Source organism: Sander lucioperca, chromosome 4 (genome assembly GCF_008315115.2).
Source record: "Sander lucioperca isolate FBNREF2018 chromosome 4, SLUC_FBN_1.2, whole genome shotgun sequence".
NCBI classification, from domain to species: domain Eukaryota; kingdom Metazoa; phylum Chordata; class Actinopteri; order Perciformes; family Percidae; genus Sander; species Sander lucioperca.
In genome coordinates this window covers 16,712,883-16,734,658 of record NC_050176.1, presented here as the reverse complement: position 1 = coordinate 16,734,658, position 21,776 = coordinate 16,712,883, and the positions used below count along the sequence as shown (strand labels likewise).

The 21,776-nt window shown below is 40.7% G+C and overlaps 1 protein-coding gene and 1 long non-coding RNA gene across 8 annotated transcripts; one reads left to right on the top strand and one right to left on the bottom strand.

Annotated features, from left to right (window-relative positions):
* The first annotated feature begins 3,705 nt into the window (after positions 1–3,705).
* pla2g6 (phospholipase A2, group VI (cytosolic, calcium-independent)) lies at positions 3,706–20,421 on the top strand. Of its 7 annotated transcripts, none has more exons than XM_031289124.2 (19): positions 3,706–3,885; positions 4,670–4,890; positions 5,640–5,849; positions 7,287–7,467; positions 8,527–8,714; positions 10,018–10,114; positions 10,358–10,540; positions 11,214–11,322; positions 12,983–13,099; positions 13,509–13,599; positions 13,730–13,893; positions 13,978–14,128; positions 14,478–14,614; positions 14,963–15,040; positions 16,248–16,402; positions 16,551–16,602; positions 17,581–17,696; positions 18,341–18,414; positions 19,118–20,421. In XM_031289124.2, exons 2-19 carry the CDS (start codon positions 4,676–4,678, stop codon positions 19,260–19,262), a joined length of 2,463 nt encoding a protein of 820 aa, XP_031144984.1. In that variant the 5' UTR covers positions 3,706–3,885; positions 4,670–4,675; the 3' UTR covers positions 19,263–20,421. The 7 variants fall into 7 exon arrangements, with proteins under 7 accessions (XP_031144984.1, XP_035856777.1, XP_031144987.1 ...); XM_036000884.1 differs by having other exon boundaries at positions 13,727–13,893; XM_036000885.1 differs by lacking the exon at positions 3,706–3,885 and adding an exon at positions 3,908–4,413 and having other exon boundaries at positions 13,727–13,893.
* Positions 13,260–13,536, bottom strand: LOC116042772. Its single transcript, XR_004103311.2, has 2 exons — positions 13,433–13,536; positions 13,260–13,386 (listed from the first exon to the last, which is right to left on the bottom strand). It is a non-coding gene; the product is annotated as an uncharacterized LOC116042772 (long non-coding RNA).
* Positions 20,422–21,776: the final 1,355 nt, after the last annotated feature.

Genomic DNA, 21,776 nt, shown 5'->3' with positions numbered 1-21,776 from the left:
TGAGTTGTCCCGCCCACCCCAGATAATGATTTAAGATTTCTGTAACTGTCTACAAAGTGTAGTGTGTAGCCTATTTATTTCTTATTTTATATTGTACTTTTTAGGTTTTTATATATGTTTATTGTCCAGGTTTTTTCACAGTAGGGCCTACACATTTTGACTTGTCAGAGAGGAAGAATGCCAGGTTTCTTCACCCGAACATATAATAATAATAATAATAATAATAATAATAATAATAATACATTTTATTTAAAGGTGCCTTTCTCGGCACTATGACCCACACTGGAAGGACACACCTGTGGCCCCTAGCTCACTTGTGGTCTGTGTATGTCTTGGTTTTTTTCTTGTTTTTCTCTGACTGACTGCGATCTGCCTTGAGGACAGTGGTTTGCTTTGTGGAAGTGGACATTCTGCCACATGCAGTTTAGTGCGCATATGTTGGCCGTGCAACAGTTCCGCTGGTGCTTTCTGCGCGGTGAATACGTCTTTTCAACAAGTTGGTCCCGAATCATCTCCTCTTCCATTATCCCAAACTGACATATCGTAGCCAGCTCTTTTAAAGAAGTAACTACCTGTTACGTAGTCTGGCCTGGGCGCTGACCACGTTGTCTGAAGCGGTATCTTTCAGCTACGACGTTCACTTGCGGCGTAAAGAAAGTCTGAATGGCAGCCAACGCTGTATCGTACTTACTTTCTTAGTTATCAGCAACCGTCAGTGTGTAGAAAAGTCTCTGACCTTCCGCGCCCAAACAATGGATTAGCAATTCCTCATCAGCCATCGCCTGGAGATAATTCTCAAAAGTGCGTATCCTCATGCTTGAATGGTATCGGCGGCACCCCGACATTTTGTAGAAAAGGTGTATGCTGACTCAGGTTCAGAGTCGACATCCTCGTCGCCAATATGTTGTGTCAAAACAATAACGACTCTGTCATGACTTATTCACTTATTCACTGTGCAGCCTCCAACTGAGAGAGACGACGTAAATGTGCCGTGAGTAACGTGTCTGAAAGTTGTAAGTCTTCTGGTAGCTGTGACAAGAGAAATCTCAATCATTCCCAATCTAGCAGAGACGGAGAGCGTAGGTATATGTAAGGAGATAACATAGACACAGGCTAATTATTGCTAACTAAAATGCTAGTTAACATTAGTAATTACACTTAAACAGCTAATGTGAGACGAAACTGCCTGCGCGCTTCTCCTGTACTGTACGGTAATTCCTCTACTGTGCGACAGTAAGTTGCGTGGTTATGACACAATCGTTAGCCTATTTTTAAAAAAACGTCTACTACGGAGTAGGGGTGGGCGATACTGGGAATTTTGGTATCGATCCGATACCAAGTAAATACAGGGCTAGTATCGCCGATACCAATACCGATACCGATACTTTTTACTTGTAACGTCACTATCATTGAATCATTTTGTGATTTTGCCTTTAGTTAGTTGATTATGATTATGATAAAACACAGGACAAAGATTTTAGGCAAATCTAAATGTTTTTATTTACTAACTAGAACAATATAAAACAATGTAACGGTATAAAAATAATAAAATAATATAACAAAATATAAATATAACAAAGTCAACAACACAACCAAAAATACCTTCCATTACACACAGATATCTGTGAAAAATAAAGTCAGTTGTGCAAAATAAGTAAACAAAAGCCACAATGTATAAATATGAATAGTAACAATATAAACAACACAACAAAAAATCATCACAGGCTTCTCTCACTGTTCTGACTCTCCGCTCTCCGCCTCCGGACGCTGTGCTCGCATGAACTCGGAGAGAAACTGCAACAAAAGTATCGATCTCATCACGACAGTATCGATCCGATACCAGTACTCATCTTGGTATCGATACTATCGATATTTAGATCGATACGCCCAGCCCTACTACAGAGCCATAACGTGACGTACAAGGTAATGGAGCCTTTTATACATTGTCGTGTTTCTTTAGAAATAAACAATGGACAAATAAAGTCTTTAAACGCTTCAGATGTAAAGTTATTCGCTGTCAAAGTGGCGCCAAAATGAATGGCAGTCAATGGAATGCTAACGGGAGGTGATGGCTTGGTAGCATCAAAATGGCGCCATAGGAGCTAAGCGGTCCGAGAAGAAGCTTACCCCCTTGGTCTATCTGGACCACGACTCTTCTCCTCTCTTCTACTACATTCACTTCTTATACTCTAAACTGGATTCATTGCGCACAGCGACACCTAGCGCTAAGGTTGAAACACCACAAGCACTATTCAAGTTCCAGTAAGCCATGACAGTGATCATGCACAATACTTGTAGGCCTACACTACCGGTCAAAAGTAGTCTGTCACATCAGAAATTTCCATTCCACTCCATTATAGACAAAATACCAGCTGATCTGAGTGGGTGGCTGATCATTAATGCAATATCTACATTGTCCATTATCAGCAACCATTCATCCAACGTTCCAAAGGCACATTCTGTTTACTAATCTGATTTCATTTTAAAAGGCTAACTGAGAAAACATTGGAGAACCCTTTTACAATTATGTAAGCACATAATGTAATCTGAAAACTGATGCCCTGGTTGAAAAAACAATGCAACTGATCTCAGCTGGTATTCTGTCTATAATGGAATGGAATGGAAATTTCTAAGTGACCCCAACCTTTTGACCGGTAGTGTATACCCTGAAACTGAAGCGGCTAAATTAAATTTAACCATCATTAATTCTGTTATTCATGATGCCTGCGCTTTGTGACATGTCAAAAGGTTTTCTGTGAAAAAGGCCTACAGCTGTTTCAGCCCCCTGTAACCCTGCAAAGGATTGGGTATATAGATAATGGATGGATATTTATTTTGTTTTCTATTTTTCTTATTTGTATTATTTAAATATAGTGATATTGATAATATATTGAATGAAACATGTCTATAAAACATACCCTACCATATTTTAATGTAGAATGTGAACTGAAATCTTGAAACTACAAATGAGTTTTTGTTATTTGTGTGTAAAAATTAAAGCTGGTTAAAACTTCATAAAGCAAGGATTTCCTAAAAATTATTTTCTTGTGTGTTGCAGAACAAAGGTAATTGAAATGTATTTCTGTTTATTTATATTTATTCATTTTAAACAATCAACTATCAGGGATCTCAAGTTGCTCCATTGACTGATTTTGAAGGTTTATATAACTGTTAAATAACATTTAGATGTTTAGACACGATTATAAAATGTATGCTACTACCAGTGGTGGAAGGTTAGGCTACTACTAGTACATTTACTCAAGGACTGTACTTTTTGAAGTAGCCTACTTGTACATTACTTGAGTATTTCCATTTTATGCTACTTTCTACTTCTACTTCACTATTTAGAAAGATATTATGCTTTCCACTTTACTACATTTATCTTCTCAAACTCTGATTTTACATTCAAAACATATAGTTTATAAAATATGATCCATTGTTTTAAACTACCAAAAGTATATGAAGTAGTTAGCTTCATTGACCAACAACAAAGTAGCCTAGAGCTTACATATTAATACATCAATACTATTGATCCAATATAGTCAATAAAATAACACAGACAGTAGCCACTCTGCATTATGAGTACTTTTACATGCGTGAATAACTCTATAGTATGTTTATACTGTGGTATTTCTACCTTTACTTTAATATAATTTGAATAGGCTACTTCTATCATTCTAAAGGTCCTCTCTGGGACCAGTGTGAAGAAAACACGAGCATCTTTTATGTATTATGCCCCACCTCTTTAACCTAGCAACTGTCGGTTCCTTGAGCTCTGATTGGAGCAGCTCCCGTCAATCATGATTTACAGCAAGTTTGGTTGCACGTCACGGTTGTTGATGTCGCTGTCAGAAGTCAACCACGCAGACAGAAGACAGCAAGCAGGTAAGATTAGAATGGACAGATAGCAGCTAAGCTAAACTGCGTGTATACGAGTTAATGCGATTAGCTACACTTAACAGAACAACTACATGCTCAAAATATGTGGGATAATTATGTTAAAAACATGAACTAAATGGGTCTTCGTTGACAGTGTTCGTTGTTTAGCGCGTAACGTTATGATGTCCAATTGATTCGAAATGACTAGAACTCGTGAGCAGCATGAATGGAGTCCTTTCTTCATTATTTAAATGAGGACCAGCCTCAATTTGCATCGTCACTAGAAGGTCTCGGAGTGTAGCTAATAGGAAGTGGAGAGTTGACTGCTAACCCGAGTCGTTAACAATGTGGTAACCCAGCTGGTAATAACGATAGTGTAAATTAGGCCTAATTAGCTATAACGTCACCTTACAGGAAATTGTTTTTTTATAGTGCAGTTTATTACTTCACTGCTCTAACCAAAAATTAGAGACTGCCAGCAGCCATATAATATGTAATATCTGGGATATTACACCTGTTGCTATCTCTTGAGAGGTAAATTCTTGTCTTGGGGATAGAATACATCATTCATTTGTTGACAACAATCCTACAGGCTGTGGTAGAGCAAGGAGGGCAGAGCTAAACATGTCTGCAACTGCTGCCAAACCTACTTTATGTCAGTTAGAGATCATTGAGACTGTGCTGCAGATTAGATTAGATTCAACTTTGTCATTGTGCAGAGTACAAGTACAAAGACAGAGAAATTCAGATTGTCTGAGTTCTCCATAAGCCCTCTGTTCTTTGTTCTCAGGTGACAATGCAGTTCCTAGGCCGGCTGTTGGACACAGTGTCCTCTGTGTCAACCCTCTTCACCAACCCCTACCGGGTAAGGGATGTCCCATTGTCCGACTACAGTGGAGGAGGCAAAGTCCTGCTGAAAGAGGAGGGACGCATGATCCTGTACAAAAACACCCAGTGCCAGTCATTGGACTGTCTGCTTATGTGCCCTGAGACGCCTAATATGACTCTAAGGTCAGTATTGATCTCATAATGGACAGAGAGAGTGGTGTGATATGGGCCACACGTAGCCTTATACAGCCACTGAGCTGGGGTTAAGTGTGCAAATGTCAGCTGAAATGAACACAAGTATGTTGATAAGATTTTTAAGCCCCTGCATATTTGGTTACTGTTTTCAGCATACGTACAATCTTATTGATTTACCTAAGATCACTATTGACCTGCACCATTACTCAACAAGTCAGCTTTTCCGGTTTAAAGCCCTTTATCTTGAATTAGTCAGTGTCAAGTCATTCAGCCATAAATACAGTATGAAAAGCAATGTTCAAGCAATGAAGGTACAGTACAGTTTGCCTTAACTGAAACCAAAAGCAAAAGGGTTTTAAGAACTGAACAGCATTCTAAAAATACATTGACCACCGTTGTGTTAAGTCTGCAGAGAATTGTCTAAATCTTTGAACATTTGGATTGTGGATGTATGGGTTACAAAAAAAGAATTAGTAGTGAGAAACAAAAGAGAAAACTGGAGTGTGTCTTTGCTTAATATACAATAAATAAAAAAGTAATTTGAAAAGTCACATTCAATGAACAAAACATGCCATTTGAAGTCAAGGGCTACAGCAAATGCAAACAGGAAATTAAAGTTAAAGGCACTCAGCAAATCATATTTCATAGTAGAGGAAAATATGTTTCTGTAATTTGTACCAGTATAACCACACTCATGGTAGAATGTGACTGGGTTATCATTGCACTGTGTGAACCAGGCTGTTTCAGGTGGCGTCAGAGGCGGACGCCATGAATTGGTTCCCCCAATATGCCCTCAAGCTCCGCCCCTTCTATGAGACACTGCCTCTGAAGGCTGAGACCACCCAGCCAATCGTGGACTGCATCCGCAACCACCCGGACTGGAGTTCTGCCCACATCGCCGTGGAGACAGGCCTGAGAGAGTGTCTCAAACATAACTATGTCCAGAGGTAAGATTGGAAGTGCTTGATAAAAATGCTAATGCTTACCTAGAGTCCAAAATGATGTTTTAAAATGTCTGTGCCAACAGTCCAAGAAGGTGGATGAAAAATAGAGAAAAGCGTCAAGTCATGTCATTTAAAAAAAACTGCAAACAGCAAAAAAAAAACGTTTTGCTTGATAAAGCACTTAAATTGTTGTATTGTTAAATGAATTATCAAAATTGTCATTGATTAATTTTCTGACAATTCACTAAAGGATGAATCAGCTAATAATTTCAGCACTAGTTCTGGCTCTGGGCAGTTGGCCCAGAGATAAGTGCTGTAGGATAACGCTGAATGAAGAGAGTATTATAAGTGGAAGCCTGTTCTACAGAGGCATTTATCGGGACGCATTTATCGGGACTACCGGCATTTGTAATTAGTTCGTAACAACAGTGGTGGTTTTGCAGATTTTCACTCACTAACTCCAAAAGACTTGACATTACTCTACTCGTTTGCCATGCAGCAGTTGATTTTGGTTAACTTCAGTACTGCATGATAATCAACTTGCATTTACTTGAAAGCTACTCGAGATAGTCAGTGTATCACATATGTCAATTTTTCACAATGGAAATATTTAGTTGCTATAGTTTTGCTAACAGTCTCTAAAGGACAAGGCATGCAATTTGTGGGAGTGTTTCAGAAAGCATTTACAAACGTTGTTGGAAAATGTAATCTCAAAGACACAATGAGGAAACATGAACGTCATAAAACAGGACGTGTGAAGTGAAATTTTGTCTTATCTTGGATTGAAAAGCTTGCAGTTTGCAGCCAAGTCTCAGATCTGGGACGTTGGAGTTACTTCAGTGCACTGACAAGTAGGGCTGCACAATTAATCGCAATTTCATCGAAATCGCAATATGGACTAGTGCAATATCCAAATCGCAGGGGGGTGCAATATTTGTTAAAGGCAAAATATGTGTCAAACCATTCTGAATGAAGTATTGTGGTGCTGCAGAGACGTCCCGGCCTAGAAATTGTATCCTACACACTAAAGAAAAAATCTTCTTTTGGTACAGATCCTTGCAAAAATCACCAAAATGATCATTCCCTCCAATATCGTGCATCATATCGCAATCGCAATATCAGTCAAAATAATCGCAATTAGATGTTTTCCTCATATCATGCAGCTGACAAGGAGAAAAAACTTGATCTGCATTACCACACAATGATCACATCGCTTTTTCCCAAAAAGTGGGCTAAATGTTCATTGTAGTGGTTTTCTTATGTATCACAAGCAACTTTAAAGTCTCTGTAATTCCACTCTCAAATAGTTGTGATATGATTTGGAAAACAATAGCTGCCTGGAAGCCAAAAACATCATATCATATAATCATACATAATATTAATCTAGTGGCTAAACTGTGCAGAACGACCTGTGTGGTTACGACATCTCTCTGTCTCCAGTCAGATCAATGCTCGGGATGCATCAGGTCAGACGCCGCTGCACCTGGCATGTGAGCGTGGCGACTCGGCGTGTGTGAAGGAGCTGCTGGAGGAAAGCCAGGCTCGCACCGACATCAGAGACCGCAACGGAGAGACACCCATGCACTGTGCCGCCAAGCAGGATACTCCTGCCATCATCCAGGTGAGAGTCCGCAGGAGGGAAATCAACATTTTATTTCCATCTGATCCCATTTTGAACAACGCATGTAGAATGATCTTACCACCGTGTTTCAGTGTTCTTAAATTTCAACTGATTGACCCAAGTAGGGCGCTACTGTTTCAGGTCACAATTCAAAAAAGTGATTGAGCATAGTAGTAAACATTGTTGGGGAAGTTACTTTTAAAAAGTAGTGTTTGCTCGTTACTCGTTACTTCTTAAAAAAGTAATCTGTTACTTAGTTACCCCCTATGGAAAGTAACTTTTTACTTTACTCGTTACTTTTACGTTACTTTTAAAAGCAGGGGTCTCTGGCAGAGACTGAAGTTAATTATACAAAAACTATCTTTGACCATAAAGCCAATCTCTGGTTTATCAGTGAAGTGTCTGAACTACACTGCAGACTGGATTCTCTACTCACAGAGTGACGGCTGATTCATTATGAATGGGTCCAGCGCGGGTTGAATGCACATCAGCAGGTCATCGGCGTTACACGGTGTTAGTGTATACTATGTAATGTCTGTATCGACTTGTACCGGTCGCGCAGCCACGATGGTCGTAGACACATGCAGCCTCTTTTCTGGAAATCCTTGCGTGTCCGTGCAACCGACACAAGTCCACAGCGGTCCGCTGCGTGTATGTATGAGGCCATCTCCACCACATCCATCTGTGAGGTTGTCAGCTTTGTGTCTGCCTGGCTCAGAGCGCCGTCTAGCAAAAAGCCACGAAGCTTAAAACGCTCTCAAAAGTTAGCGTTGGCTGCTTCTCGCTTGCCATGATTACTCTGCTACCAACCTCTGTCACGTCCTGTGTGGAGCTTGTGAGCGTGCAGCTGAGAAAGCAGTGTCGCTGTCAAATCTGTCCCTGGGAAAAGTAACGTTTGCTCCGAATTGAAAAAGGAACTACATTTCGTTACCAAATTTTCAGTAGTAGCGCATTACACTACTTTTTACCCGAAAAAGTAGTTACGTTACTGTAACGCGTTACTTTTGTTACACCCAACACTGGTAGTAAACGGCATAGTAACTCCATCCTCTCATTCAGGTCATGTGCTCGCGGATGTGCTCGGGGGTGGATGAGCTGAACAACAACGGGGAGACGCCACTCCACGTGGCCTGCCGTCTGGGACGCGTGGAGTCCGTCAAAGCTCTGTTGGGCGGCGGGGCTAAGTGTGGCGTGGTCGGTGGTGCTGGCTACCCCATCCACAGCGCCATGAAGTACAGTGAGAAGGGGTGAGTGCACGGTGGCCCAATGGTTAGCACTGTGGCCTCACAGCAAGAAGGTTCTGGGTTTGAATCCAGGTCGTTCCGGGCCTTTCTGTGTGGAGTTTGTATGTTCTCCCCGTGTTTGCGTGGGTTTCCTCCGGGTGCTACGGTTTCCACCATCCACCATCCACCATCAAAAAACATGTACTAGGTTCTCCAGTCAGTGCCCTTGATCAAGGCACTGGCTCAGATCTGGAGTTGGTCCCCGGGCGCTGTAAATGGCTGCCCACTGCTCCCTTGAGGGATGGGTTAAATGCAGAGAATGAATTTCGCTACGTATGTGACAATAAAGTACCTTTACCGTTAAAGATCGGATGATGACTTGCATGATGTAGTATTATTTCTGTAGCTTGTGAACAGTCTTAAGCTTGATTTATGGTTCTGCGGAAGCTCCACGCAGAGCTATCGCCGTAGCCTAAGTAAGTGGCCTGATATTTATACTTATGCGTTGGTGTGTGCGTCGAGCCGTCATGTGTGGGGAGTGGGTGATAGAGCGAGGGAGAAGTGAGAGAGTGACTGCGATTAGCTTCGGAGAGAGTACCGACTCTAGAGTCATAGTGAGAGAAACAAAGTGTCTCCCCTGTGTTTTCTGACCACGGTGGGAAATCTGTAGCAGAAAAGGTGAACCCTCTCCTTTTCATGTTGTTTATGGAGAAGGAGAACCAGGAAATGAGTCAGGGGAAATGCAACGCTACCAAGCCGCGGCCGAGCGATGTGCGACGCCGCGACGTGTAGTTACATTTTTTCGAGAGGTGCACATCAGGCTACGGCGTAGGGTCCGGCGTAGGTTTGTGTCTCCACGTCCCTACGTACGTAGCAACGGCGTAGATTTTATGCAGAAGTATAAATCAATCTTTAGTGTAGGTGTTCAAATGAATGTGTTTTTACCCTTATGTAGTTTCCAAAGTTACTGTCCCGCACTGAAATAACACTCCAGAGCATATGGTTTTGAATCAACGGTAGCCCAGGTTACACTACTGCCCTATATTTATATATATGTATATATAAGTTTTTGCATTAATAATAATATTGGCCCTCTGAATTGAATCTCTGTGTTGGATAGAGAACTGCTGAAGTTGTGAAATGTATTTTCCACAGAGTAAGGTGAAAGAAATGAGATTCTTTGTGCTAAAGGCAGAGACAAATTGTTTCTAAAATTACAAAATAATAAAACTTGGGTTCTACGCTGTTTTATTAAAGAGATATTAAATAATGTGCTAAAGTTAATGTATTGTAAATATTCCTCTTTTCTTCTGTGTTTGACTGTCAGCTGTGTGGAGGAGATCCTCAAAGCGGACCCAGGCCAGCTCCAGGCTGAGGACTCTCTGTATGGAGGGACGCCTCTCCACTGGTCCAAAACTGCTGAGGTGAAAAACATTATCGTTATCGTTATCATGTGTTTTGTGGTTAGAATTCATAATGAGCTATTTGAGTTTGCATTAGTTCATCAATTCAGCTTAAATTGATGGCACAGCTCCCAGCCAGTGATAGTGGCCTGTAATTGTCTAGCTCTGGGTTCTCGGGGCTACCAAACCAAGACATTCATGTCAACAGTAATTGTATAAAGACTGACTTAACGTTTCAAATAAATCTTCCTCTCTCTTTGCCAGATGTGTCGTCTGCTGCTGGAACACGGCTGTGCAGTGAACTACCTCAGTAAGACCGGAGAGAGCGCCCTCCATATTCTGACCAAGAAGGGCCGCTTTGAGGCGGCCATGGTGCTGCTCACCCACGGAGCGAACGCCAACCTGAAGGGCCAGGATGGAAACACGGCCCTGCACCTCGCTATGAAGGTGTGTGTGTGTGTGTGTGTGTGTGTGTGTGTGTGTGTGTGTGTGTGTGTGTGTGTGTGTGTGTGTGTGCGCGTGCGTGCGTGAAAGATATCGTCTCTGTCTTGTTCTTATTTTGCAGATAAAAGCGGTAATCAATTAGTAATAATCGAAATGTTCACTCAAGCAAAGAAAAATGTCATGATTTTGCAAAGTGGTTGCAACATAGTATATAGAAGAGGGGGAAAACCACTAAAGGATTGCAGAAGTTTTAATATTCTGGCTAATAAGAATATCAGGTTGCATCACACCTACAGTATAAGAACAAACTTCAGAGATCTACTTCTCTGTAATGGCTAGCATGCTTACACTACTAGATGTTATCTCTCTCTCTCTCGCTTGATGAGTTCTTGCTGACATTTCTTGAATAGCAGATGTTCTTGTTTGTTTGGTGTTTAATCACAGGTGCACAACTCCGATTTTTATCAACAGGAAAAACTGGAAAACAATGTTCTCCTGTTGCAACTGTGCTATTTATGTAACTACTTAAAAATGAAAGTGGATTCACATTAAAGCTTGAACCCTCTAATACATTGAGGACATTCTACAGAGTATTTTTAAAGTTGTATTTTTCCTTTTTTATTGTTACTTTGCTGTGAAAAGGAAATCCCCATTTGCGTGACTCTCTGTTCATTAGATGGACCACATGGAGTTGATCAAAGCTCTGATTGTGTTCGGGGCTGATGTGGAGATCCACAACGACCTGGGAGAAACACCTGGACTCATCGCTGCTCGCACCAGCAAAGGTAAGAGAGAGGGAGAAGGGAGCGAGAGGTTTAAACCCTGAGGAGATGAGATGAGAGGTAAGGAGGCAAGGAGGTACAGTATATGGAGGATGAATTAAAGGAAGAGACCGAGGAGGCAAATGAGACTAGTAGTGAGTTTATGGAACTTAATATGCTTGACCTAACAAGCCAGTTTGAACTTTATTATAACATGTTAACATGTAGTCTCATTTAAATGCATGTGTTCTACAGTAAAGCTACTGCATGACAATGGTCGGGTATGTAATGAGTGATTTACAAAATTACAAATCAATCCTTAGCGTCTTGTTTCAATTGATTTAAATCCTGCTTTACAGCTCCTGCAACTAATACATTGTTTTGTGACTGTTTTTTTCCCAATTAGATTAGATTCAACTTGATTGTCATTGTGCAGAGTACAAGTACAAAGACAACAAAATGCATGTTAATGGTTGCGTCTAACCAAAAGTGCAAAAAGAGCGGAAAGGTGCAATGTGATATACAAAGTATAGACAGGACAAGAAATATAGTGCAGTGTAGACAGTAGTGTACAGTTAACAGAAGGTGGTTTAGAGTAATATAAATTAAATATAAATGTGTGCAGTGTATTAGCAGTTACCTTAGAGTGTTGTGACTGAAGCGGCATCTGTTAGAACACATTCACAGTGTCTTTTTTTTAAAGGCGCAATTAGCAAGTTTACTGCCGTATAGTGTACGATTAGATAAGAAGAAGAAGTCCAAAGAGGAAGCAGATAAATAGTTATTCAAGATAAACTAAAACTCATGATCTGGTCTGTGAGTTGTTGTAATTCCAATATTTCACCCACTATTCCTATGTTCACCTTCTCAACAGTAGAGGGCAGTGCTACAATTGAGTGCCATTTAAACATATTTCAGTTACCAAAGCTACAAAATGTTGCTCCTTTATTTCAGAAATTACCGGTTGATTAATTTCGCAATCACAAATGTAAACGTATTACTTTTAATTGTGTCATATAAGATAGCATTAATGCAGTTTATTTTTATTTTTCTGGCCACTTAGTGCATTCTGCATAAATAAATCTACAATAGAGGCCCACCCATTGTGGTAGTAAAATTCCAAAAGTTGAGTTGTTTCTTTGACACATACAGCTCTCCGGTCTGTATTTCAATGCCTTTTGGCCGTGACTGTGCCAGAGATAACTGATATTTCTGTCGTTCCTGGCAGCTGATAGAAATGCCTGACTATATAGTGCAAGCTTTAAATGGAGTTGCATGGAAAATATTTTGAAATTTCACTTTGATTTTTTTTTTTAAATAGAAGATCAGCATCAGTTACTCCTGAATTTGTGTTTCTACTAAAAAATGAGATAATTGCATGAGCATATTAGTTGTCTGCACATAGAGATGATTGTGTATGACACCACACACTTAATGCTTTAAATGACAAATAACGGTAAATGGAGTTTCCTGTCGTTTATTGATTTTTAAAATGCATGGTAATTGCTAACAGCTGGCTTATGATCTTGATTTCTTTCTCTCTCTTCCTCTCTCTCCGTCTCCCATCTATCTCTCTATCATTATCTCTCTTCCTGCTTCTTGTGCTGTGTGTGTGCATGTCTAACATGTCGGCTTGCTTGTGTGTGTGTGTGTGTGTGTGTGTGCGCTTGTGTTAACATGAAAGGTCCTAATAGAAAGATACTGCTGGACATGCTGTGTAGTGTAGGAGTCCAGCGGTGCCTCCCACCCTCCCCCGGCAGCCCTCCCCCCTTCTCCGACAAGTCCAAGCCTGCAGGCATAGGTAACACCGCCATCCCTCCTCCTGGCCTCCCTCCATTGTGCTCTGTTTCAGCCGTTCTTCCATTTAAATTGCTCACTTTGATTCATCAAGTTTTCATGTGTATTGTTTTTTTTTTTTCTTCTCATTTTTCACATTCTTTTTGTTTTTTTTTGTTTTTTTAACATTTACCGAACATTTTACTGTTTGGACAGCTGATGGTCTCATCCAGTGCAATTTTCTCAAAATACCAAAGACCAAACAAAAGATGTTTTTTTTTTTTTTTTCCCCAGTGAAACCACACACAGACACTCCTTTGTAAAAGTCCCATGTTGCTTGTGGAAAACCCAGTGCTACCCGTTTCCATCCTTTATGCATACATTTGATGCCATGTGTTGGCCCCACATCAATAGCTGTTGTAATTGGCTGACAGGGTTCGAGGACATCATGTATATGGGGGCTGCAGTCAGTGCAATGAGCAGGAGCAAATCTGAAGTGGATGGCCCCAGAATGGAGAAAAGAAAGTGAGTAAGAAACTTCAATGAGGTTATTTGTATTGTTATTTATGTATATTTGAATATTTTGTATTAGGAATATTGCAGCTCTGAAGACAACAAAACACTGTTTTTTAAGAAAAAATCCTGTTCACTGTAGGATGGACAGACTGCTATGTCTGGACGGTGGAGGTATTAAAGGCCTGGTGTTGATCCAGATGTTGATCGCTCTGGAGAGAGAGGCCGGTCAGCCAACCAGAGAGCTCTTTGACTGGGTGGCTGGCACCAGCACTGGGGGCATCCTGGCCCTCGCTATAATCCATGGTGTGTTTGTTTCCCTTTTTTATTTTCACGTTTGTTTTTATGTATGTAGCATCAAAACAACAATGACTTTTCTTCTGTTTGTAGGTAAGTCCATGGAGTACCTGCGCTGTCTGTACTTTAGGATGAAGGAGCAGGTGTTCAAGGGGTCCCGACCTTATGAATCAGCACCACTGGAGGACTTCCTAAAGAAAGAGTTTGGAGAGAACACCAAGATGACAGATGTTCAATACCCCAGGTAACCGTTGACGTAAAATGTGTCTACAATGCAATATGCAGAAATACATACAGAGGCTCTAGGAAAGAAAATCTCCTCCGACATACTCACTAGCAAATGGTAAAATGCTCTAATGTTAGCTGATAGTATAAGCCAGCACTAGGGTACCGCACAAAAATACGCAATTATAAAACCCATACTCGTACATACAGTACATTAAAGCTTTCCCGGAAGATTCAGCCAATGAGTTCCCATACTCATTATTTCTGCTGTTGGTAAAAAATGAAATCCCCCAGCTTTAAATACCCTACTCCTTTTCTGTGATTGGTCACTTTGAGAAAAATGACGTCATTTATTTGGTTCTGTACAGGGTGATGGTGACCAGTGTTCTAGCAGACAGACATCCAGGCGAGCTGCACATCTTCAGAAACTACGACCCTCCCTCCGTCCAAAGAGTGCCCCCATATGCTACCACTGCCACCTTCAAGCCCCTTATCACTCCACAAGGTACTTCAACAAAATGGCACCAGTTATTTCTGTTGGCCTACTGCACAAGTGCTCACCATGGATGTATTAAGAGAACGTGCTCACTGGTGTTGTATTGGAGGGGTAGTGCAGTGCATTCATACTACCACTGGATGGAGTCAAAGTAAGCAAACCCTAAACTTGGTAGCTTTACATTCTGGGATTGGGTAATCACGAGTAATACATTCTCAGTTCACTCAGGAAATGAAACCTGCAAAGCGAGGCACCGGGTGAATGCAAAAACCTACTTTTGACTTTCCATGTCATCATATTCCTGAACAAGTCCAGTTCTGCTGTGTTGTTTGAGTGCCAGCCATGTTGTTGTTGCAGGATGGGAGGATGAGGATGTGTTGATAGTAGGATACACAGAGGAGCCGACCAAAAAGCGTAGGAAGGTGACAGATGAAGGTGTGTGTCTGTGTGAGTGAGAGACTAAGGGCATTTGAAAGGAACAAGTTCACAACAATTTAAATTTGGTCAGTCACAGTTTTTGGGCAACACCCTACATATTTCCATTTTTTTTTCCATATTTAAAGGAATAGTTTGACATCTTGGTAAATGCGCTTATTCACTTTCTTGCCAGGAGTTTGATGAGAAGATACTGTATACATCATTAGTAGATACATATACTGTGTTAACTAATCCGCTTTAGAGGTGTTGGTAGGTGGATTTTGTTACCTTTGGACCGATCCAGGCTTACCGTTTCCCCCGTTTCCAGTCAAAGTTAGCCTGCTGCCAACTGCTGACTGCTGCTGGTAGCTTCACACTTCCCTTAAGCTGCAGACACACTGACCAGACGGCCGACCCTCGGCAGAAAAGGCAGTTGGACTGATCAGTCTCCCCGAGTTGGTCAAATAAGTGCCTCGGAACACACCGAAGCGACAAGCTGTAATACGTCTCCATAACAGCAGGTGACGCTAATCTGTATTGTCGCCCAAAAATGAAAACCGGCAGCTGATTGGACAAACGCGTCACGTGGGTCTGGTTTCTCCGGAAATTCAAAGGCTTGTTCAGAATATAATCTCATATTGTACTAAAATAGTTCACCGAAACGTGTTTCTGAAAACATTTTAAGCGAGAAATAGGCCATGCAGTTGCTGAATCTGTCTTCATTTCAGATCGACAAAGGTCAGTTTAAAAGATTTTTTGGCAGATTTTGAGAGACTCTAGTCACGCTCATTCCGCTCCCCGTTTCCGGGTTAGCACTCCACCAATCAGATGGGTCATTTGCAGTGCCCGCCCCGCCGATTATACACGTCAAATCGGCCAAAATGAAGGCCGACGGCCTCAGTGTGTCTCAGGCTTAACAGACATGAAAGTAGTGTCAATGTTCTCATCTTACACTCAGCAAGAAAGCGAATAATCATAAAATGTCAAACTTGTCCTGTGTATGTGATTCCACACAAAACGCATGCTTACTGTTCATAGCACCGCAGCAAATAACATGTTTTCAGCCGTTAGCTTATTCAGCATGGATGAATGTAGATCTTTTGTGAGTGTTAACAATTTTCTTCACAAATTGGAGTCTTTAAGCTTGCACCCAGAATCAAAGTCTCTGAGTATAGTTTCATGCCTTTTTTTTTTTTAAACCTTTATATCCCTGTCTGTACACCAGAACAACTTGTGTGGCGAGCTGCCCGCTCCAGCGGCGCCGCCCCCACTTACTTCCGACCAATGGGCCGCTTTTTGGATGGAGGGCTATTGGCCAATAACCCAACGCTAGACGCCATGGCAGAAGTCCATCAGTACAATAAAGCTTTAAAAGCAGAGGTAGGCAACCTGACAGCTGCATTCTATCTTTACTTCTTTCTTGGTCTTCCATTAAGTTCACATTCCGTCTCTAACCTATATGGATTTTTAAAACAATTTTTTTTATTTTTTTATTAGATCATTTAATCATCCTTCTTCTCCCTCTCAGGGCCATGGAAATGAAATCAAGAAGTTGGGTATAGTGGTCTCCCTTGGTACAGGTAAGCCACTTCATTGTGTCTGAACATGGTAAAACTTGCATTTTATGCTTCTTGTGAACTTAAATAAATCCAAATATATATCTCTCTCTCTCTCTCTCTCTCTCTCTATATATATATATATATATATATATATATATATATATATATATATATATATATATATATATATTTATTTACATATACTTTTATTTATTTTTTTCCCCAAACAAATACACTTTCATTAGCACTTTGACATACTTTGAGAAGTTATACTCAGATGGGCCTCAGTTTAGTCATGTCACTGGTCCGAGCAACAGTTGGCTTGAACTTTTGCTTCAACCCTCAATGACACAAAAATAAACCTGTGTTTTTAACTAGATTTGTATTCAATAATAAACTTTGTATTTTATATGAAAAGCATATAGCCATTTTTGTTGGTGGAATAAATGTCCTGGCAAAAACTGAGACTTCGGCAATGTATTTTATTATTTATTTGACTGATATTGTGATTGCGATATGATTCAAGATATTGGAGGATCGTTTTTTTTATCATTATTCTCATTTTCATTGAAAATGATTAACATTGAAAGAAATTAAAATGATTATACTGTGATCTTTGCGAGGATCTGTACCAAACAAAGATGTTTTCTGTAGTCTGTAGGATAGGATTTGTAGGCCGGGACATCTTTGCAGCACCACAATACTTCTTTCAGAATGGTTTGACACATATTTTGCCATTAACAAATATTGTCCCCTCTGCGATTTGGATATTGCACTAGTCCTTATTGCGATTTCGATAGAATTGCGATTAATTGTGCAGCCCTAGATAAATGCTACTTAACCAAGGTGCCCTATAAATTATATTTCATAGTTTTTTTTTAAGATGGAGGGCAGCAGTATGGATGGCAACACAGGACAAGTTACACAGGACATTGTGAATAACTAACTGCCTCCCTGTTTGTAGACTTGTATCATAGCTGTGCTGCTGTGTATCTCCAGGTAAACCTCCTCAGGTGGTGGTGAACTCTGTGGATGTTTTCCGACCCTCCAACCCTCTGGAGCTGGCCAAGAGCATCTTTGGAGCCAAGGAGCTGGGCAAGATGCTGGTGGACTGTGTGAGTACAGCTACAGCACCTGCTTCAATCTGTTTGTGACACAGCACTTTGTTCCTTGGATAAATCAATGACTGCCAGATGCTAATCATCCAATACTACAAAGTGTACATTTTGTAGGGATGTCCAGATCCGATCACGTGATCGGAAATCTGGCCCGATCACTCATTATTTTTTAACACATTTATAGTTATGCGGTGGCACAGAGTTAGACCCTTTTGACTCCACACAGAAACAGCAATGCGTGCGGCATGACATCACTTTGTTGCAGAGACGCTATTGGTTAAATGCCGGCAAAGTAGAACACGGAAGCAGCTTGAAGCGGAAAGCGCGAGTATGTCTGCGGTCTGGAGGTATTATGAAGTTGAATTATTATAGAAGTATCGGATCGGGACTCGGTATCGGTAGATACTCAAAATCAAATGACTCGGACTCGAGGGCAAAAAAACCTGATCAGGACATCCCTAACATTTTGTTCATATTAATTCATCCACTCAGAGTTGTCTTTTCTACTTTGTGTGAAGCCTTTTAATATTCCTGATATTTTGCACATAATAACCAATAACGATAGCCTTTCTGGTTCTAATTCTTAAAAATCTCTCTCTCTCTCTCTCTCTCTCTCTCTCTCTCTCTCTCTCTCTCTCCAGTGTACCGACTCTGATGGCTGTGCAGTGGACAGAGCCGGTGCCTGGTGTGAAATGATCGACACCATCTACCGCAGGTCAGTTGACTTGGAACCTGCTACAGTACCGCTGCTCTCTATCGTAACTCTGACTCAAGCTGCCCTCTTCCGTTTTTCCATCTAAACATCATTATTAACAACTTATAAACAACATCTATAGGAATGTTATTGTCACAGCCTGAGGCACCTGTCACTCACATTACACTACCCTAACATGCATATGAAGATCAAAGTTAGCTATTGAGACCCTGGCTTTTAATCGTTATAGCCAGTATGTCTGATAATAATTTACTATCTAGGGTTAGTTGTGTAGATATGGAGATATGAATGTACACAGAGAAAAAATGGGAGAGGTATGAAGGTGCTAAATCATTTAGGGCCTTAAAAATAAGTGAAACAATTTTTAAATCAATCCTAAATGTCACAGATAGCCAGTGTAATGACGCTTGTACTGCTATGATATGTTCTCTTATGCTGGTTTTGTTATTGCTACTACATTTAGTTTCAGCCTAACAATGTTTATTTAGGTAATCCAGTACAGAATGCATTACAGTCATCTATGTGAGAAAATACAAAAGGCATGGGTCAACTTTTTGGCATCTTCCAAAAAGAGTTAGGGTTTAACTCTTGGGATGTTTCCCAAAAGTGGGGACAGAGCTCAGAGTCAAGAATAACACCCAGGTTTTATTTTCAAAGTATTTTGAAACTCTACAAGTCACTGTGTTCATTGTCTTATGTGCAGATTGAGTCCCCAGTTGTCTCAAGAGGTGATGCTGGATGAGGTGAGTGACGCGATCCTGGTGGACATGCTGTGGGATACCCAAATGTACCTGTATGAGGAGAGGGAAACCCTTCAATACCTGGCAAAGGCGCTGCTGGACAAATGAAAGCACGAGAACATCACAAGGAGAGGCTGCGAAGATGGGACCACGAGAGCTGAAGAGACGGAGAGTATGAAAGCAAATGAGCGTCCCGTGAGTGGAGTCAAAGCCAAGAGTGATCGGACGAGGCACAGAGATTAGTGAGACGTGTGTCTGATTCGAGATTGTAACGTCTGTGTTGGTGTGCTCTTTCTTTCAAACTCCTTGAGACGACGTGACCACAGTGATTCTCATATTCACACTGAAATGTCAAAAAGTTCTCAGTAGCAAATGTGTGAATCAAGGCAGACAATGACAACTAACAGAAAAGCAACTGACTTAACGTAGCCTACTGAAAGACAAGTTATGTGGTATCATGCAACCTTATCACTGACCTTATCACTATTATGGTCGGTTTAGTTTACTATTTGTACATAAACCAGTAAAGAATTGTGTTTCTTCGATATGTGAATACAGGGGGAATGTATGAGGAAGTGGCAACAACCAAATAAAACTAAAAGTAGCACACACTGACTCAGGCTACATCTGCTGACACTGTCAGCTAACACTCCCCCTCCCCCTCTCTTTTAGGTGACAAATAGAGTCTGAGTGCGTTTGAATCACATTCTGATTGGTTGCGATAAAACCATAACACTCCTCCTCATTCCTCCTTCTCCTTTTTTCTTTTTTTTTACCCAAGTAGCAACCAAGACACTCACAGAAATGTGATCAATTGATCAAAGGGACCATGTAGTACCAGTACACAATCTTATGTATACTGTCACACAGTTTGGATGGTGACGATGATCCAGTTCTGCCTTATGTGTCTGAGACCCACATCTGTACTGTTTCCTTTTCTTCACAACACATTTTCATGCCTTTACTGTCTAATTTATTTATACTGACTTTAAAAATATGTAACCTCACCCATTGATAACTTGCTAACACACTGTTACAAGCTCTCAGTCTACTGTAAAAGTGTCTTGACGCATATTTAACACTTACTGTGACAACTGGATTAGAAACCAGACTTGAATTTTCAACATACTTGAAAGACAAAGAAACAAAAGACCCACAGCTACTTGCATAACATGAACTAGAGGCTACAAATTATTTCCTGTTTTTTTTGTATTTGGATTAATTACTGAAGTGTATACTTGTATGGGAATAAAATATATTAATATGGTTTTGAGTTGTGTATGACATTTTGTCTCTTTGTTGTAGCATTTACACTCTTGCTTAAATATCTGGCTCTAATTTAATTGTAAAGCTGGATCTGAATATATTTTATTAATAATTAATTAGTGGGCCCATTAAACATTTCAGAGCACAAGCATAAGACAACTGAGTCAACTATTTAAAGGCACAATCCATAGCCAACTGCAAAAAGGTTCACCCCAGCATTAAAACTCAAAACACAAAGGTGTCATGCTGTAGCTCTCTGCAAGATTGAAAGGTAATTTACTGCAAGGACTTACATTAGATAAATCGTAAGTTATGACTATAACTATAGATCTATGATCTATCATTACCACGTGACTTTCTGTCGCATAATAGACAAATTACTGTACAGTACAGGAGTAGCTTGCAGGCAGTTTCGACTTACATTAGCTGTTTCAGTTTAATTAGTAATGTTAACTATCATTTTAGTTAGCAATAATTAGCCTGTGCCTATGTTATTTCCTAACATATACGCTCTCCGTCTCTGCAAGATTGGGAATGATTGAGATTTCTCTTGGCACAGCTACCAGAAGACTTCCAACTTTCAGACAGGTTGCTCACGTCACATCTACATCTTCAAGCTCAGTTGGAGGCTGCGCAGTAACGCTCAGCCTTTACCGGAAAAGTGCTTCTAATAGACTTCACTCATGGATGTTGTCGGTACACGATCCGTTCTGCGCATGTGCAAGATAATACTGTTTTACCGAGGATACGACCTGCACGATCTGTTCCACGCTAGACTATGGCTAGCCTCCACCGGGAAGCTAACGTTAATTTAGCTAACAGCTAATTCGGCTAACTGCTAGCTGACAGCTAGATTCAGTCTAAAATAACGTTAACTCAAACGTAATGGGAAAAGCAGGCTACAGCTAAATTAAGACTTCACAACAATAAAGACAAGTATTGAGTGATTGTATTTTAAATGAGCACAAGTAAAGTAGAACTGACGTAACAGCTGTTATATATGTTAGGTGTTTGTTATATATGTCAACGTTTATTTTCAAGTTTTATTTTGAGGGTCTTTTAAAGTTATTACATGCTGTCTCAGCTAGCAGTTAGCCGAATTAGCTGTTAGCTAAACTAACGTTAGCTTGGCTGTCGACCGGAAGCGTGGAACAGATCGTGCAGTGTCGTAAATCCTCGTACAACCGCGCATGCGCGAACATTTTGCGCATGTGCAGAACGGATCGGTACACGATCCGTTCTGATTGTAGCGGTCTGCCGTTAGCCTCCACAGGCAAGCTAACGTTAGTTTAGCTAACAGCTAATTCGGCCAACTGCTAGCTGAGACAGCATGTAATAACTTTAAAAGACCCTCAA